The 16,869-nt window shown below is 45.2% G+C and overlaps 1 protein-coding gene across 1 annotated transcript; it reads left to right on the top strand.

Moving 5' to 3' along the window:
* Positions 1-5,920: 5,920 nt before the first annotated feature.
* LOC139240849 (keratin, type II cytoskeletal 8-like) lies at positions 5,921-12,959 on the top strand. Its single transcript, XM_070869335.1, has 9 exons — positions 5,921-6,348; positions 6,497-6,705; positions 7,453-7,513; positions 7,593-7,688; positions 7,807-7,971; positions 8,080-8,205; positions 8,556-8,776; positions 10,442-10,491; positions 12,410-12,959. The coding sequence occupies exons 1-9, from the start codon at positions 5,950-5,952 to the stop codon at positions 12,571-12,573; spliced, it is 1,491 nt and encodes a 496-aa protein (XP_070725436.1). The 5' UTR covers positions 5,921-5,949; the 3' UTR covers positions 12,574-12,959.
* The last annotated feature ends 3,910 nt before the right edge of the window (positions 12,960-16,869 follow it).

The following is a 16,869-nucleotide window of genomic DNA, read 5'->3' as shown; positions in this document are numbered from 1 at the left end:
GGCAAACTGGTGCAGACAAAAACCCCAGATGCATTTAAGAAACAATTCAGTGCTGCAATGGGGAGACTTTAGGGTGTTTCTGGCTGGATGACCAAATATGGACCAAATTACCTTCCACATCCACAATTATCTTGTGAATAAAGATTATGAAAAAAAAGAAAGGACATTAAAATGTCAACATAATTCTTTGTAACACATTTTGCAAAGAATACAGACTGTGGGACTCCTTCAACTCAACATATATCTTTTAAAGCAACAGAAATAGTCTGAAAACATTAGAAGAATGATAATTTGTCAAAATAATTTGAACTGTTTGCTTTTGAAACCAGACGGAGATTGTGAGGCTCCACCATCTTGTTTGTCTCCATGGGTTGTCACAACCACTTATGGCCTGTAGATGGCATGGTTTAACTTCAAATGAACAGCAAAATTTTGTGGCAGGCTGATTTTTGCGTTAAATTTTACATTTCAAACTTTAAAGATCACCCTCCCGAATCCATGAGGAAAATAGTCCTTTATCTAATAAAAAATTATAAGTAATTTTAATAACGCTTGGCTCTGGAATACCCTCCCTCAACCTCTCCACCTCTCTCTCCTCCTTTAAGACGCTCCTCAAAACCTACCTCTTTGGACAAGCTTTTGGTCATCTGCCCTAATAAGTCCTTATGTGGCTCGGTGTCAGATTTTGTTTGATACTGCTCCTGTGAAGTGCCTTGGGACGTTTTACTACGTTAAAGGCGCTAGATAAATGCAAGTTGTTGTTTTCATGACTTGAGGTATAATTGCAAGGAATCATTTAGCAGAAGACCACTGAAGGGCTTTATACTGGAGAACTTCTTTAAAAATTGGAACGTTCTCAGAAATTTATCATTCACATCTAATAAAACCATCCCATCTGGAAGCTGATGGCACAGCAACAGTGTCTGGGCATGCCATTCCACACCTTTGTTTTTAAAGGAAACAAGCCAACTTGATGACCCTGGAATTACTTGAATCAAATAAAATTCGGGTGATTGTGAATTAACCCCAGAATTCAATATGTGCCACATTTCTTTGATATTTTCCTGTATATTTCATTGAACTAGAACCAAAGTGCCTGTGTTTCATTGCTCCCTCATTACTTTTGAGGTAATCTCTCTCTCATTATTGGCTCTTTACTTTCTTTTCGGGCTCTCTTTCGGGGCTGCACTCGTGATTTGGCTTTCCCTGCCTCACTCACATAGAAATAACAAAAATAGTCAATCTTAAAGAGGCCACAGATGTTCTCAGAGAGTCTCTGCAGCCATTTTGAAAAGTAGGGCAGGGGAAGATGTGTTGGTTCTGGCCTTTCCCTTTGAACTCTTATCTTCTGCTACCGATTCAGTGGACAAGGTATTTGGGCGGGGGGGGTGTGCTGTATGGGAAGGCAAATTGGTAATTGGAAAGCATAAACTGTCAGGATCAAGTGGTCAAGTTCCTTTTGTGTCTCCTCATACTCAAGCTTCTCATCCCTGCTGTCTTCTAACTAAATCCCTTCTGCTTTCCTCTCCATAGCGTTGCCATCCAAACGTCATCTCAGAGCTTTCTGCAGAGATAGTGAATAGATGTTGTCAACAAATATTCGAGAGATTCACTTAGAACCATAGAATGGTTACGGCACGGAAGAAGGCCATTCGGCCCGTCGAGCCCGTGCCGGCTCTCTGTAAGAGCACCTCAGTTAGTCCCACTCCCCCGCCCTTTCCCCGTAGCCCTGCAATTCTTTTTCCTTCAGGTACTTATCCAACCCCCTTTTGAAAGCCACGATTGAGTCTGCCTCCACCACCCTCTCAGGCCGTGCATTCCAGATCATAACCACTCGCTGTGTACAAGTTTTTCCTCATGTCGCCTTTGGTTCTTCTGCCAATCACCTTAAATCTGTGTCCTCTGCTTCTCGACCCTTCCACCAATGGGAACAGTTTCTCTCCATCTACTCTGTCCAGATCCCTCATGATTTTGAACACCTCTATCAAATCTCCTCTTAACCTTCTCTGCTCTAAGGACCCCCAGCTTCTCCAGTCCATCCACGTAACTGAAGTCCCTCATCCCTGGAGCCATTCTTGTAAATCTTTTCTGCACCCTCTCTAAGGCCTTCACATCCTTCCTAAAGTGCAGTGCCCAGAATTGGACACAATACTCCAATTGAGGCCGAACCAGTGTTTTATAAAGCTTCATCATAACTTCCTTGCATTAGTCCTCTAGGCCTCTATTTATGAAGCCCAAGATCCCATCCGCTTTTTTAACTGCTTTCTCAACCAGCCCTGCCACCTTCAACGATTTGTGCACATATACCCCCAGGTCTCTCTGTTCATGCACCCTCTTTAGGATTGTACCCTTTAGTTTATATTTCCTCTCTTCATTCTTTCTACCAAAATGTATCACATCACACTTCGCTGCATTAAATTTCATCTGCCACATGTCCACCCATTCCACCAGCCTGACTATGTCATCTTGAAGTCTATCACTATCCTCCTTACTGTTCACTATACTTTCAAGTTTTGTGTAATTTGCAGATTTTGAAATTGTGCCCTGTACACCCACATCCAAGTTATTAATATATATCAAGAAAAGCAGTGGTCCTAGCACTGACCCCTGGGGAACACCGCTGTATACCTTCCTCCAGTCCGAAAAACAACCGTTCACCACTACTCTCCGTTTCCTGTCACTTAGTCAATTTCTTATCCAGGCTGCCACTGTCCCTTTTATTCCATGGGCTTCAACTTTGCTGGCAAGTCTATCATGTGGCACTTTGTCGAATGCCTTTTGGAAATCCATGTACACCAAGTCAACCGCATTACCCTCATCAACCCTCTCTGTTACCTCATCAGAAAACTTGATAGCGTTTAAAGTGCTTTTGCGACCCTGGTCTCAGAAGGTGAAATGGATGGGGGTAAATCAATTGGCCTCAAATTTAGAATTCTCCCCCTTGTGTTCAAAGCTCCCCATGGCTTCACCCCTCCCTATCGCTCCAGTCCTCTTCCAGTACAACCCTCCGAGATCTCTCCGCATCTCCAATTCTGGCCTCTTGAGCATTCCCGATTTCCTTGACCCCACCGTGGGTGGCCCTGCCTTCAGCTGTCTAGGCCCCAAGCTCTGGCATTCCTTCCCTAAACCTCTCCACCTTTAAGATGCTCCTTAAAACCTCCATCTTTGACCTGTCCTAATATCTCCCTATGTGGCTCGGTGTCAAATTTTGTCTGATAACGCTCCTGTGAAGCGCCTTGGGATATTTCACTACGTTAAAGGTGCCAGATAAATGCAAGTTGTTGTTGTCGAGTCCATGATAGGGTATATTGTGTGTACCCAGTGAATGGAGAGGGGTTGGTGGGACAGATTCTCATTCCACAATTTCTAATATTCTGATGTTCAAGGTTAACAATATCCCTTTTGGAGGCATTCCAATATTCATTTAAATCTAAGATTATGTTTTTTTTTCTCTTTTTAAAAAACTAGGTAAAGCTTCACAGTGAGACAATAATTTGTTTGAGACAACCCGCTGAACCAGTTTGTCTTCCTGATATAGCTCCAGGGTGATGGGTGGTAACACTGCCTTAGTCACGAAAGCAATAAAGTATGTAATCGGATTGGCACACTGTTAAGAGAATCCATGTTAACCTAAATCACAGATTTAACGTTTTCAACTGGAGTAATGGACATCGCGCATACAGGAGATTAGCACTGTACGATTTATAGCAAACAGTAATTCCCATAAACCGAATTAAACAAGTATTCTCATGTATTTCCGAGTTTGCAGAGGTTCGGAAGTAAGGCACAATTCTCTATCTCAGAGTTGTAAAGACAGACTTGTTAATTACATTGACAATTTCCATCAGATATCCCAGGCACACAAAAAAATTAAAAGTCGGAAGAATGATGCAGGCTGTTTAAAAATTCTGCACCAATTTATATATTGCGGCCAATCACTTCACTTCCGCAGAGCTGGTGATCCGATTTTTAGCAAGATTGTGTTCATCACACCTAAAAACTGAGTGAAAGAAAAACGTAGGAGCTCGCTACACTATACACAGAAAAGAGATTTTGCTTTTGGAAGGGTGAGAAATCAGGGCAGTACGTGACTTTGGCAAACAACAGAGCCGAATGCACCCCGAAAAACGGCAGTGATTCAGTAAACGGTGACAGAGAAGGAAAGTCTTGGCAACACCGCCAATGGGAGACACACGGAACCAAGTTCTCAATCACCTTTCTCCTCGACTCCTCAGTGCTCATGGGCTATTTTAACCCTCTCTTCCCAGCTGAGTCAACGCTTCCTGTCCGAATAAACATTTCTCCAATTTGAGACTGTTCTAAAATAAACCGGTTGCATTGTTCTTTACAGATTGACAAGTGACTGTTTACGGTAAACTCTCACTTGGAATTCCGACTGGTTGGGAAAAGCTTTCCAAGATTGTTTTGATCTCACACTTTTTTTGCCCCTTTGACAGTCGCTCGGTATTTTGTGCTAACCTGTGAACACTGCAAGGGGCACACGGTGGGCTGTCTCCTTGGAATAGAATCAGAGAATGGTTGCAGTATGGAAGCTCATTCGGCCCGACGACACGTGTCGGCTCTGTGCCCGTGTCCCACTCCGCCACCCCTTTCCCCACAGCCCTGCAAATTTATCTCCTTCATGTATGTGCCCAACCTCCTTTGGAAAGCAGCGATTGAGTCTGCCTCCACCACCCTCTCGGGCATTCCAGATCCTAACCACTCGCTGCGTAAAAAAAGGGTTTCCTCATGTCGCCTTTGGTTCTTTTGCCAATCACCTTGAATCTGTGTCCTCTGGTTCTGGACCCTTCCACCAATGGGAACAGTTTCTCTCTCCCTATCTCTGTCCACACCCCTCATGATTTTGAACACCTCTATCAAATCTCCTCTCAACCTTCTCTGCTTCTCCAGTCTGTCCACTGAACTGAAGTCCCTCATCGCTGGTACAATTCGTGTAAATCATTCTTGCACCCTGCCTTCACATCTTTCTCAAATTGTGGTGCCCAGAATTGGACACAATACTCCAGTTGTGGCCCAACCAGTATTTTATAAAGGTTCATTATGAGTTCCTTTTTTAAGTGCCTCTCTTTATAACGCCCAGGATGCCGAATGCTTTTTTAACCGCTGGAGAGTAAGAAGCGGCTCCACACTCTTTCCCCTCACCCACACCGTCTCCTCGTGTTGTTCTGCACTGAATTCTCTCAATACATTGGGCTTCCGACCTGTTTGGGGACAACTGGCATTGCTTGTGCTGCGGGTCCGCGACCTGGAACCCTGCCCAAACAGACAGCCCCAGACACAAGCCCAAGGGTGTGACCGAAATGCGAGCTCAGGCAATCCCTCCATCAGGATTTAACGCTTTATTTACCGCACCGTGCAGCTACCAACAGCGAATAGGCGACTTGAACATCTACAAATTCGTAAGCCCATTTGTCCAAGCACAGAAAGCAAGTGAGCCATGGACAAACGGTGCAGATACATCAACAAGTGATGACCCCCACCGCCCCCCAACACTTAATGTCACGGAATGACCCTCACTAATGGACTATCTGCTGTCGAATACTGCGAGCTGCTATCTCCATTTACAATAATGATATGAACAGGAGTTGCTGGGCTAGCAAGCAGCTCCTCCACATGGCCACTTCACAGACCCACACACAGCTGATGATTTGCAGGCTTCCAAGATCCACACATTGTTGCTGACGCCAAGGTGGCCTGTGGAGGTAAAAGCAATATGCAGGTGTTGCTGCTCGGCAGAGGGACAGGTTGGAACCCATGCCACAGGGCGGCGGGTGGCTCCTCCTCTATATCGGCTGCTCCATTCCTGTCCCTGTTACCCGATACCCTGACCAAGCCCAGATCCACACAGCCCATAAAAGCAGCTAAAGTCGCCCTCACCACCACCAGCCCTTCAGTTTCGGACTCTCCGGTCTCTCAAACAGCCTCAACATGCAAAGCAGCAGGACGAAAACCATTATCTCCAGTTCCAGCGGTGGATGGGGCGGGAGCGGGAGCACGAGATCCGCCGGCATAAGCGGCTCATTTACCCCAGGGAGACGCGCATACAGTATGGTCCAATCTCCCGGGACGAGAATGTCAATCTCTCAGGGCCACAGTAGCATCAGAGGTTTCGGTAGCAGTATCGGTAGCGGTCGCGTTTTCGGTAGCGGTCGCGCTAGCGGTCGCGCTTTCGGTGGCAGTATCGGTGGCGGGTTGATCCAAGCAGTCTCTCAGCTTGACCTGAGTACCCCTTTCCCCCAAAATGACACCAGCCTGCAACAGGTCCGGGCGAATGAGAGGCAGCAGATGATGGGGCTCAACAACCAGTTCGCCAGTTTCATCGACAAGGTAATTTTAACAGTTCTCCAGTCGGTCGTGTTTGTAACCCAGTGTTTTGTGTCCCTGCTCAATGACTTGGCGTGACTCTGGAAATGGCTCATCTCACTTTGCGACCAGTTCAGTTCAAATCTAACCGTGCATTCATTCTATCCGTCAGGTTGTTTTCTTGGAACAGAGAAATAAGGAACTGGAGATCAAACTGAAACTTATGAAAGAACAGGGAACTTACAAATCCAACATCGACAGCATGTTCCAGGCTTACATTGACAACCTCAAAAGGCAACTGGATACTCTTGGGCAGGAGAAGCTGAAGTTCGAGGCTGATCTTCTGCAAATGCAAGGTCTCGTTGAGGACTTTAAGGGCAAGTAAGTGTGGTGCTGCTGAATTTCGTAATCCATGTGTACTGATCCTGTCATGTCTCAACTCAACAAAGTCCCAGGCGAACAATAAGACCATTTTGACAAATTGACCAGGGCCCGGCAAAATGTCACCTGGAGAAATAATCCGCAGGAAAGTCATGTATCCTAAAGTGAAGGGGTGACCATAAATGGTTGTACTCGTCACAGTTCCATTCCTCTGTGCTAGCTGTGCTGCCACATTTGCCCTCAGTATCCCGGGTTGTGGACAGGGAAACATCAAACAGCGTCCTTGCTCCTGAAGGTCTGGGGTGTACCCGACGGGACGGGGAAGTTACTGAGTCGGGACAGCTGTGTCTTGAATCTGAGCTGTGGTGAGGGTGGAGTCTCCCAGAGCTTTGAAGGTCATTTGGGTAAATAAAAGGTGGGGTTAGTAAACTGGGGGTTCTAGTCGAGCTGATCCCATCTGTTGAAGCGCCAGCAAGACTGATGGTTCCAAGAGCAGAGTTGTTTACACTTTGGGGACGGTGTGGATCTTGTGGAGGGAAGCCGATGAAGAATGGTGCATACGTGGATGGATGTTTCATAAAGGAGTGTGTAGAAATGACGGCTCAGCGCCGCGGAGCATGCATTTACTCGGTGCAAGGGGGCAGATCAGTAACTTAGGACGGGACAAGCCAGAATTGGTTCACCACGCAAACGGGCACAGAGGGTTATTTCCTCGGGATTACCAGTAAATAATCTGTTTCATTCCAGGTATGAAGATGAAATTAACAGGCGCACAGAAATGGAAAATGAGTTTGTCCTGGTCAAGAAGGTGAGCATTACTTTTTATCTGTCTGCAAAGGGATCTCTTGCCAGAGTTGTTCAAAGTAACGTGTCCCTCTCCTCTTTAGGACGTCGACGACTCTTACATGAACAAGGTAGAACTGGAAGCGAAACTGGAAAGCCTCACCGATGAAATCGACTTCCTCAGATCAATCTTTATAGAGGTAAAAATGGGACATAGTCCAAGAGTTGTCCTTTTGCTGTTTAATCAAATTAAGTCTAACCCAATCCAGCTCCAATGCTTACAATCTCATTTCAATATTTTTCCCCGACGATCTTTAGGAAATCAATGAGCTACAAGCACAGATTCAGAACACTTCTGTCTCCGTGCAATTGGCTTGCAGACCCGCTCTGGACGTCAACAGCATCGTGAGTGAAGCCAAAGCGCAGTACCAAGCACTCGCAGCGAGAAGCCGTGAGGAAGCTCTTCAATGGAAAGCGAACAAGGTTAGCTCTTTGAGATCCCGATCCCCATGGACCACAGTATTGATAGGTCTGCAGCCGCTGCTGAAATGTGAAATCTTGTACTAACCAGTTGCAAATGTTTCATTGCAGATGCAGGAACTGTCCAATTCATCTGGACAATACGGCGACGACCTCCGTTCGTTGAAATTAGAAATAACTGAGCTGAACAATCGTATCCGGTCACTGACTACTGAAATCGACCGTCTTAAACAGGAGGTAGGCAAAGAACTGAAACCAAACAGGATACCGGTACCATTTGAATAACTGTTGTAAAGTCTGTCTGTCTCTCTGGGTTTTTCTCTTCTCCCCCCTCGCCTATCCAAAAAATTGGTCAAGAAACGGTTGAAGGGGCAGCTCAACCTGGTCCAGTTGTGCCACTCTTGGTCGCTCAGTAATGATTACATTTCGAATGGGAATCCAATCCCAGTCAGCCTACAATACTCACCGCACTGCTCTTCCCAATTCATTGACATGAGGGAGAGGGTTTCCCGATGACTCAATTTGAGTGCTGCTCTGATAGGCGAAATGCCAATGAAACTGACCATATTAATATTTGTGCTACTTAGCGTCTCAAACTGGAAGCTGCAATCGGAGAAGCCGAGGAACGCGGAGAGATGTCCCTCAAAGACGCCAAGCTTAGGATTCAAGAGCTGGAAGCTGCCATCGTCAAAGCAAGCCAGGAGTTGGCCATCCAAGTCCGCCAATACCAGGAACTGATGACTGTCAAGCTGGCTCTGGATCTTGAAATTTCCACCTACGGGACTCTACTGCAGGGAGAGGAGCAGAGGTAGGACATGGGACAGTTACAAATTCCAGCCACACACTGAGCATAGTCCAGTGTCCTATACTGGCACATTACAATCTGTACTTTCATTTTATTGGTATCTTCATTGCTATAGCTTTGATCTCTGATAATGGAATGAAGTCCATGCACTGGGAGTGGCAGGGCACTCTACAATCACTTCCTTAATGATTTAGACGAGGGGATTAAATGTGGTATCTCCAAATTTGCGGATGACACTAAGTTGGGTGGCAGTGTGAGCTGCGAGGAGGATGCTATGAGGCTGCAGAGTGACTTGGATAGGTTAGGTGAGTGGGCAAATGCATGGCAGATGAAGTATAATGTGGATAAAAGTGAGGTTATCCACTTTGGTGGTAAAAACAGAGAGACAGACTATTATCTGAATGGTGACAGATTAGGAAAAGGGGAGGTGCAACGAGACCTGGGTGTCAGGGTACATCAGTCATTGAAGGTTGGCATGCAGGTACAGCAGGCGGTTAAGAAAGCAAATGGCATGTTGGCCTTCATAGCGAGGGGATTTGAGTACAGGGGCAGGGAGGTGTTGCTACAGTTGTACAGGGCCTTGGTGATGCCACACCTGGAGTATTGTGTACAGTTTTGGTCTCCTAACTTGAGGAAGGACATTCTTGCTATTGAGGGAGTGCAGCGAAGATTCACCAGACTGATTCCCGGGATGGTGGGACTGACCCATCAAGAAAGACTGGATCAACTGGGCTTGTATTCACTGGAGTTCAGAAGAATGAGAGGGGACCTCATAGAAACGTTTAAAATTCTGACGGGTTTAGACAGGTTCGATGCAGGAAGAATGTTCCCAATGTTGGGGAAGTCCACAACCAGGGGTCACAGTCTAAGGATAAGGGGTAAGCCATTTAGGACCGAGATGAGGAGAAACTTCTTCACCCAGAGAGTGGTGAACCTGTGGAATTCTCTACCACAGAAAGTAGTTGAGGCCAGTTCACTAAATATATTCAAAAGGGAGTTAGATGAAGTCCTTACTACTCGGGGGATCAAGGGGTATGGCGAGAAAGCAGGAAGGGGGTACTGAAGTTGCATGTTCAGCCATGAACTCATTGAATGGCGGTGCAGGCAAGAAGGGCTGAATGGCCTACTCCTGCACCTATTTTCTATGTTTCTATGTTTGGTTTAAAGGCTGGTTTGTATCTAACCAGACACAAACATCACATTCACTCCCAGAATGAACACACAGATGGCGATTCATTCTTCCCTTTATAGAGATAGGCTTGTAAAGCTCTCCCGATGGCTCAGTGGGTGAAGGCATTGTGGAACGGAGCCACACTGAGCAGAAGTTCCACCAGGGCAGCAGTTGTGGACTATGGTTGGGCTCTGTGCCCTGAGCAAGAGAGGGTAAAACCAGCCAAGGATCCTGTTCCTGATTGCTACACAGTGAGTCCTGCTGTAGATCTTCCTTCCCCATGGTCAATTAGCCTGCTGGCATTTGCTGTCTGTGCTCACACATGAAGAATGGGCACTTTGGGCAAGGGGCTGGAGGGTGACTGTGCCCATGGAGCTTCACCCCAGCAGAAGCCAGTGTCCCAGGGAGAGGGAGAAAGTTGGTAAACTAGAGGGAAATATGACTGTGAATACACTGCAAATACCTATTATAATGTGATGTGTTTCCTTTATCAACAGGATGATAACTGGGGTAAAAACCCTCAACATCCAGCAAGTACAGGGACAGGGTAAGAAAATTTATATAATTCCTAGTTTGAGCTAATAATTCCTCGAGGAAATACTATAACTCGGATCCAAAAATGGGAAATTGTGGAAAGACGCAGTAGGCCCGTCATCAACTGAAAAGGGAAAAAACAGTTTGTCATTTCAGGTTTCCACCCTTGGTGCCCTTGTTCTGAAGAAGGGTCTGCAGTGCTCCCCAAACCTTAACCTCTCCTTGTTCTGATTTCAGAGGCTGATGGACCCGCTGTGTATTTCCAGCATTTCTGTTCTCATTATAGTCAATCATAATTGTTATCAATGTCGCTGTGTTTAATGATGAGAGCAGCAGTTATTTTATGTTAGGACATGAAGCAATTACTTCTAATAATGCTGACTACCCAACTTGCTTTTCTGGCCCCCAAGCTGACTGATATTGTTAATGCTTCCCTCTCCTCTAGTACTGTCCCCCTCCCTTTCACATCACCCTCCACCTCAAAAAACCCACACTTGACCCTCTGCCCTTGCAAACTGTCACCCCGTCTCCAACCTTCATTACCTCTTCAAAGTCCTCGAATGTGATGTTGCCTCCCAAACCCATCTTTCCTAAAACTCCATGCTTGAAATTCTTCCGTCAGGTTTCCACCCCGCCACAGCACTGAAACAGCCCTGATCAAAGTCACAAATGACATCCTATGTGACTGTGACCGTGGCAAACTATCCATCCTCATCCTTCTCTACCTGTCTGCAACCTTTGACATGGCTGACCATACCATCCTCCTCCAATGCCTCTCCTCCATCGTCCAGCTGGATGGGACTGCCCATGCCTGGTTCCATTCCTGTCTGTCCAGTCATAGCCAGCGAATTTCCTGTAATGGCTTCTCTTTCCACCCCAGCAGTGGTACCTCTGGAGTCCCCCAAGGATTTATTCTTGGCCCTCTCCTATTTCTCATCTACATGCTGCCCCTCAGCGATATCATCCAAAAACACAACATCAGGTTACACATGTACGCTGACGACACCCAGCTCTACCTCATCACCTCTTTTGACACATCCAATGCCTCTGATTCATGCAGCATTGGATGAGCAGAAATTTCCTCTAATTTAATATTGGGAAGACCAAAGCCATTGTCATGTGCTTCGCCACAATCTCCAATCATGAACCACTGACTCCATTCCACTCCCTGGCCACTGTCTTCGGCTGTACCAGATGTTTGCAACCTTGGCATCCTATTTGACCCCGAGTTGAGCTTCCGAACCCATAACCATCCCATCACTAAGACCGCCCACTACCACCTCCGTAATATCATCTGTCTCCACCCCTGCCTCAGCCCATCGACTGCTGAAACCCTTATCCATGCCTTTGTTATCTCCAGATTTAACTATTCCAATGCTCTCTTGGCTGGCCTCCCACCTTCCACACTCCATTAACTTCAGCTCATCCAAAATTCTGCTGCCTATATCCTAACTTGCACCAAGTCCCGATCACCCATCACCCTTTGTACTCATTGACCTACACTGACCTCCCGATCTGCCAATGCATCGAATTGAAAATTCTCATTCTTGTGTACAAATCTCTCCATGGCCTTGCCCCTCCCTTTCTTTGTAATCTCCTCCAGCTCTACAACACTCCGAGATCTCTGTTCGTCTCCAAATCTGGCCTCTTGTGCATTCCCGATTTCCATCATCCCGCCATTGGTGGCCGCGCTTTCAATTCCCTCCCTAAACCTCTCCGCCTCTCCCGCCTCCTTTAAGACCTATGTATTTGAGCAAGCTTTTGGTCACTGTCCTAATATATGTGACTTGGTGTCAATTTTTTTCTTGATAAAGCTCCTGCGATGTTTTGCTAAATTAAAGGTGCTATATAAATGCAAGTTGTTTTTATTGTTGTACTTGTTCTTTTAATTGTAGGACCCAGATTTTAAGAGTATTTTTCCCCCTATACAGGTCAATTTCAGCAGTTTAATGACACGAGTAAGGCATTGACTGGATTTGGCCTGGAAACCTCTATGATCGGTCATCAGCAATCTGGCGGCAGTATTGGTATGGGAGGTAACAAAAGCGTGATTGTGAAATCAGTGCAGATGAGCAGCAGTGGATATACAGCTTGAACTTGAATCAGCGAGGGATCAACTAATGCCAGTAGTGTCTTTTACCAGCCCACTGATGAGCTCATTGTCAGAGGCTGTATTTCCTCTACGTACTGTGCAGCGGTTAACATATTTGGATTAACTTCATGTCTGCTATTTGGAACACCTTCATTAACCTGTTCATTTTCCATAGTTGAACAACATGAAATTAACATCGACATCTTAACCAGTGCACAGAGGAAATTAAACCTAGTAAAGGCCTTTCGTTTGGGTTTATGAGAAAGTTGGTTAAGAAACTCACACTTTATTTGTTGGTCCCTTTAAAATGGGAAATAAACCAAAGTTTTCGGTGTTGAACTATTTCTTGATTCTCTATCATTTTGTACTGGGGAGTTACCTTTACATGACATTCCTGTTATACTGAATAAATTTCTAATCTACAAATCTGGACTGTATTTTGCTTAAGCACAATGTTAAGTTACTGAAAAGAACAAGTTTCATACTTTGAAATATTGTAACATTAAGGTTGGAGCAATGTTATGAAATATAGAAAGATTACTTTGTGTATTCCATATAAAAACACAACAGACCATCACTGAAGTCATTCAGTGCACATATACAGATAGAGCAAAGTTTAGCAGCAATTTAACTTCACCTCCTCCACCAATGATATTACTGTTGCCATCCTGAGATTATCAGCACTGCACACATGATTATTTTGAATCTCCAGAACATTCTCCTTTCACAATGGTCACAATGCAGCTTGTGTACCAAAAAGGCAGCTCACCTCATATCTATGGGATAGTGAGAGATGCATTGGGTTAGAACACTAATCCTGGGATCTGTGTTCACATCCAGTCCAGACTGATTGAGGAACGTATCCTTCAGCTACAGGCTGTAAGTGTCCTACATGAAATGAGTTTGTACAGTCTCTAACCTGTTCCGAGTAAGTACAGGCCTACAGTACAAATGGTCCCTAATTTACAGTAATAACCACTAAGTAAGCAGCGACACTCAGAGACCACAGGATAGTTCAGGACTGAAGCATATTCTTGGGGCAGAGAAGAGGAGCTCTACCCCGTGCTTCCAAAACTGACCTGGGCATGCTTGATGTTGACTGGGTGACCAAAATGGAAAGTGTCCCATTCCCCAGCACTATATCTGTTAAGATTACGTTACAGTATAACTCGGGAATCCATAAGGAGGGCTTCTGTGAAAATGGAAATGTCCCTCAGGTGTAATAAAGAACTATATAATAATTGCGTACAATGTTGAAGTTGTAGTTCAGGCACATTTTGGGATAAAATCAGAAGGTTTTTTAATTCCCACATAGTACACAACCTGGGAGCACTTGATGATGACACTGAGTGTTAACAGTGGGAAATATTATATTGCCCAGTGGTGACACCCTTTACAATGATGGGCACAAGGAATTCCCCAAGAATTGTTGTTAAAAACATATAGTGGTACACATGGTGTACAGGCTTAGCTGCTTGTTCAGATTTAGTTACCAATAGAATAATATATGAAAACCAGGAGATGTAGATTTCAAGACACTAATAACATCATCAACAACAACAACCTGTATTCATATAGCACCTTTAACATAGAAGATTTGCAAAGGCGTGTTACAGAGAGGACAGAGAAAATAAATAAAATGCATAAAGCTATAGGTCGAGAGCCATGGTCGGAGAGTTTGAGGAAATGATCAAAGGCTTGTTTGTAAAGATGGGTTATGAGAGAGAGAAGTGATGAGTCAAAGGGATTTGGAGGGAGGAGGAGAGTTCCAAAGACCAGGTCCAAGGTGGCTGAAGACTCTTACCACCAACAGTAAGGTGAAGGGAGTACAGGATATACAAAAGGCCAGAGTTGGAGGAAGAAAGAGAGCAGCAGGGGATATAAGGCGGGAGAAGGATGCAGAGACAAGGAGCATCAAGTCTGCAGAAGGATTTCAAGACTTGGAAGAACATTTTAAATTCATGCATTGGGAGACAGGGAGTCAATGGGAATAAGCTGATGGGTGAATGGGGCTTCGATTAGGGAAAAGTTGGAATTTATGATAGATGGGTAGCCATTAAGAAGAGTTATCGGTCTTGATTTTAAACAGCCTAACACCGGCGGGCAGGAAAGGGTCAGGCGAGGGGTTCAGAAATGGTGATCCCGTCCCCAACCGGCGTTCCCAGCCTCTACGATATTAACAGCTGCGAATGGTAACAAAGGAACTGGAGTAGGCCATTCAGCCCCTCGAGTCTTATCCTCCATTCAGTTAGATTATGGCTAATCTGTATCTTAACTCCATCGACCCACCTTGGCCCTGGAACTCTTTATCCCCTTGCCCAACAAAATCGATCAATCCCAGTTTTGAAATTGTCAATTGACCCCCCCAGCATCAACAGCTGTTTGGGGGAAGAGAGTTCCAGGTTTTCACTATCCTTTGTGTGAAGAAGTGCTTCTTGACATCATCCCTGAACAGCCTAACTATAATATCATGGTTATTCCCCATTGTACTGGATTCCCCCACCAGAGGAAATCATTTCTCTCTATATATCGTATTAACTACTTTAATCATCTTAAACACCAATTAGATCATCCCTTAATCTTCCGTGCTCAAGGAAATACAAGCCTAGTCAGTGAAACCTGGCCTCATAATTTAACCCTTTAATTCCAGTATCATTCTGCCGAATCTGCAACTCCTCCAAGGCCAATATATCTTTCCTGAGGTACGGTGTCAAGAACTGAATGCAATACTCTAACTGGGATCTAACCAGAGCTTTATATAACTGTAACATAACTTGCACCCCTTTGTATTCCAGCCCTCGAGATAAACGTCAGCATTCCATTAGTCTTTTAAATGATCTTTGTATCTGCCCACTAGCTTTTAGTGATCGACGAGAGGCGGGGAGGCTCATGAATATACATACATCGTAGTCCGATGATACAATTAGATCCGATAGGATTGCATGCTAACTGATCAGTGTGCTGAAACTAAAGGGGACCCGATCTGAATAAAGGTGCAACACCCACACGTGCTCTTTCAGTTCATTGTGGGCTATGATTCTGTGATCACTGTTTCAGTTGGGTTGTGCTTTCGATACTCTTTGTTAATAGAAAACAAGAATGTGATAATGCGTTCTGCTCTCGCTGCACTCTATTGGAGTGAAGAAGAGGAGGAGGAAGAGGAGCACCAGCAGCAAGGGCATACTGTAGAAGGAGTTGCAGGTGGACTGCAGCGAAGTCAACAACAGAGGTGGCATGCGCGCAACAGGCCTTACCCATCTCACAGGATGTACACACAGGCTCAGCTTCCTTGACCTGTCCGAGGAGCAGTGCTTCAGGAGGCTCTGACTGTTAAGGCAGTTGGTCGCAGAGCTCTGCAGTCTCATCGTTGAAGTCACAGTCAGCCACCCACAAATGCATCAGGCAGGTGACCGATGCATTATTAGCCAGGGCAAGTCGATATAAGAACATAAGAAATAGGAGCAGGAGTAGGTCATTTGGCCCCTCGAGCCTGCTCCTCCATTCAATAAGATCATGGCTGATCTGATCATGGACTCGGCTCCATTTCCCTGCCCACTCCCCATAACCCTTTACTCCCTTATCGCTCAAAGTCTGTCCATCGCCGCCTTAAATATATTCAATGACCCAGCCTCCACAGCTCTCTGGGGTAGAGAATTTCATAGATTTACAACCCTCAGAGAAGAAATTCCTCCTCATTTCAGTTTTAAATGGGCGACCCCTTATTCTGAAACTATGCCCCCTAGTTCTAGATTCCCCCATGAGTGGAAACATCCTCTCTGCACCAACCTTGACGAGCCCACTCAGAATCTTATATGTTTCAATTAAGATCACCTCACATTCTTCTAAACTCCAATGAGTATAGGCCCAACCTACTCAACCTTTCTTCATCAATCAACCCCTTCATCTCAGGAATCAACCTAGTGAACCTTCTCTGAACTGCCTCCAATGCAAGTATATCCTTCCTTAAATATGGAGACCAAAACTGTACGCAGTACTCTAGGTGTGGCCTCACCAATACCCTGTTCAGTTGCAGTAGGACTTCTCTGCTTTTATACTCTATCCCCCTTGCAATAAAGGCCAACATTTCATTTGCCTTCCTGATCACTTGCTGTAACTGCATACTCACGTTTTGTGTTTCATACACAAGGATCCCCAGGTCCTTCTGTACTGCAGCCTTTTGTAATTTATTTCCATTTAAATAATAATTTGCTTTTTTATTTTTCTAGCCAAAGTGGATAACGTCACACTTTCCCACGTTATACTTCATCTGCCAAATGTTTGCCCACTCACTTAGTCTGT

Source organism: Pristiophorus japonicus, chromosome X, assembly GCF_044704955.1.
Source record: "Pristiophorus japonicus isolate sPriJap1 chromosome X, sPriJap1.hap1, whole genome shotgun sequence".
Lineage (NCBI taxonomy): Eukaryota > Metazoa > Chordata > Chondrichthyes > Pristiophoridae > Pristiophorus > Pristiophorus japonicus.
Note: the sequence above shows the minus strand (reverse complement) of the source record. Positions and strands in the feature narration are given on the sequence as shown.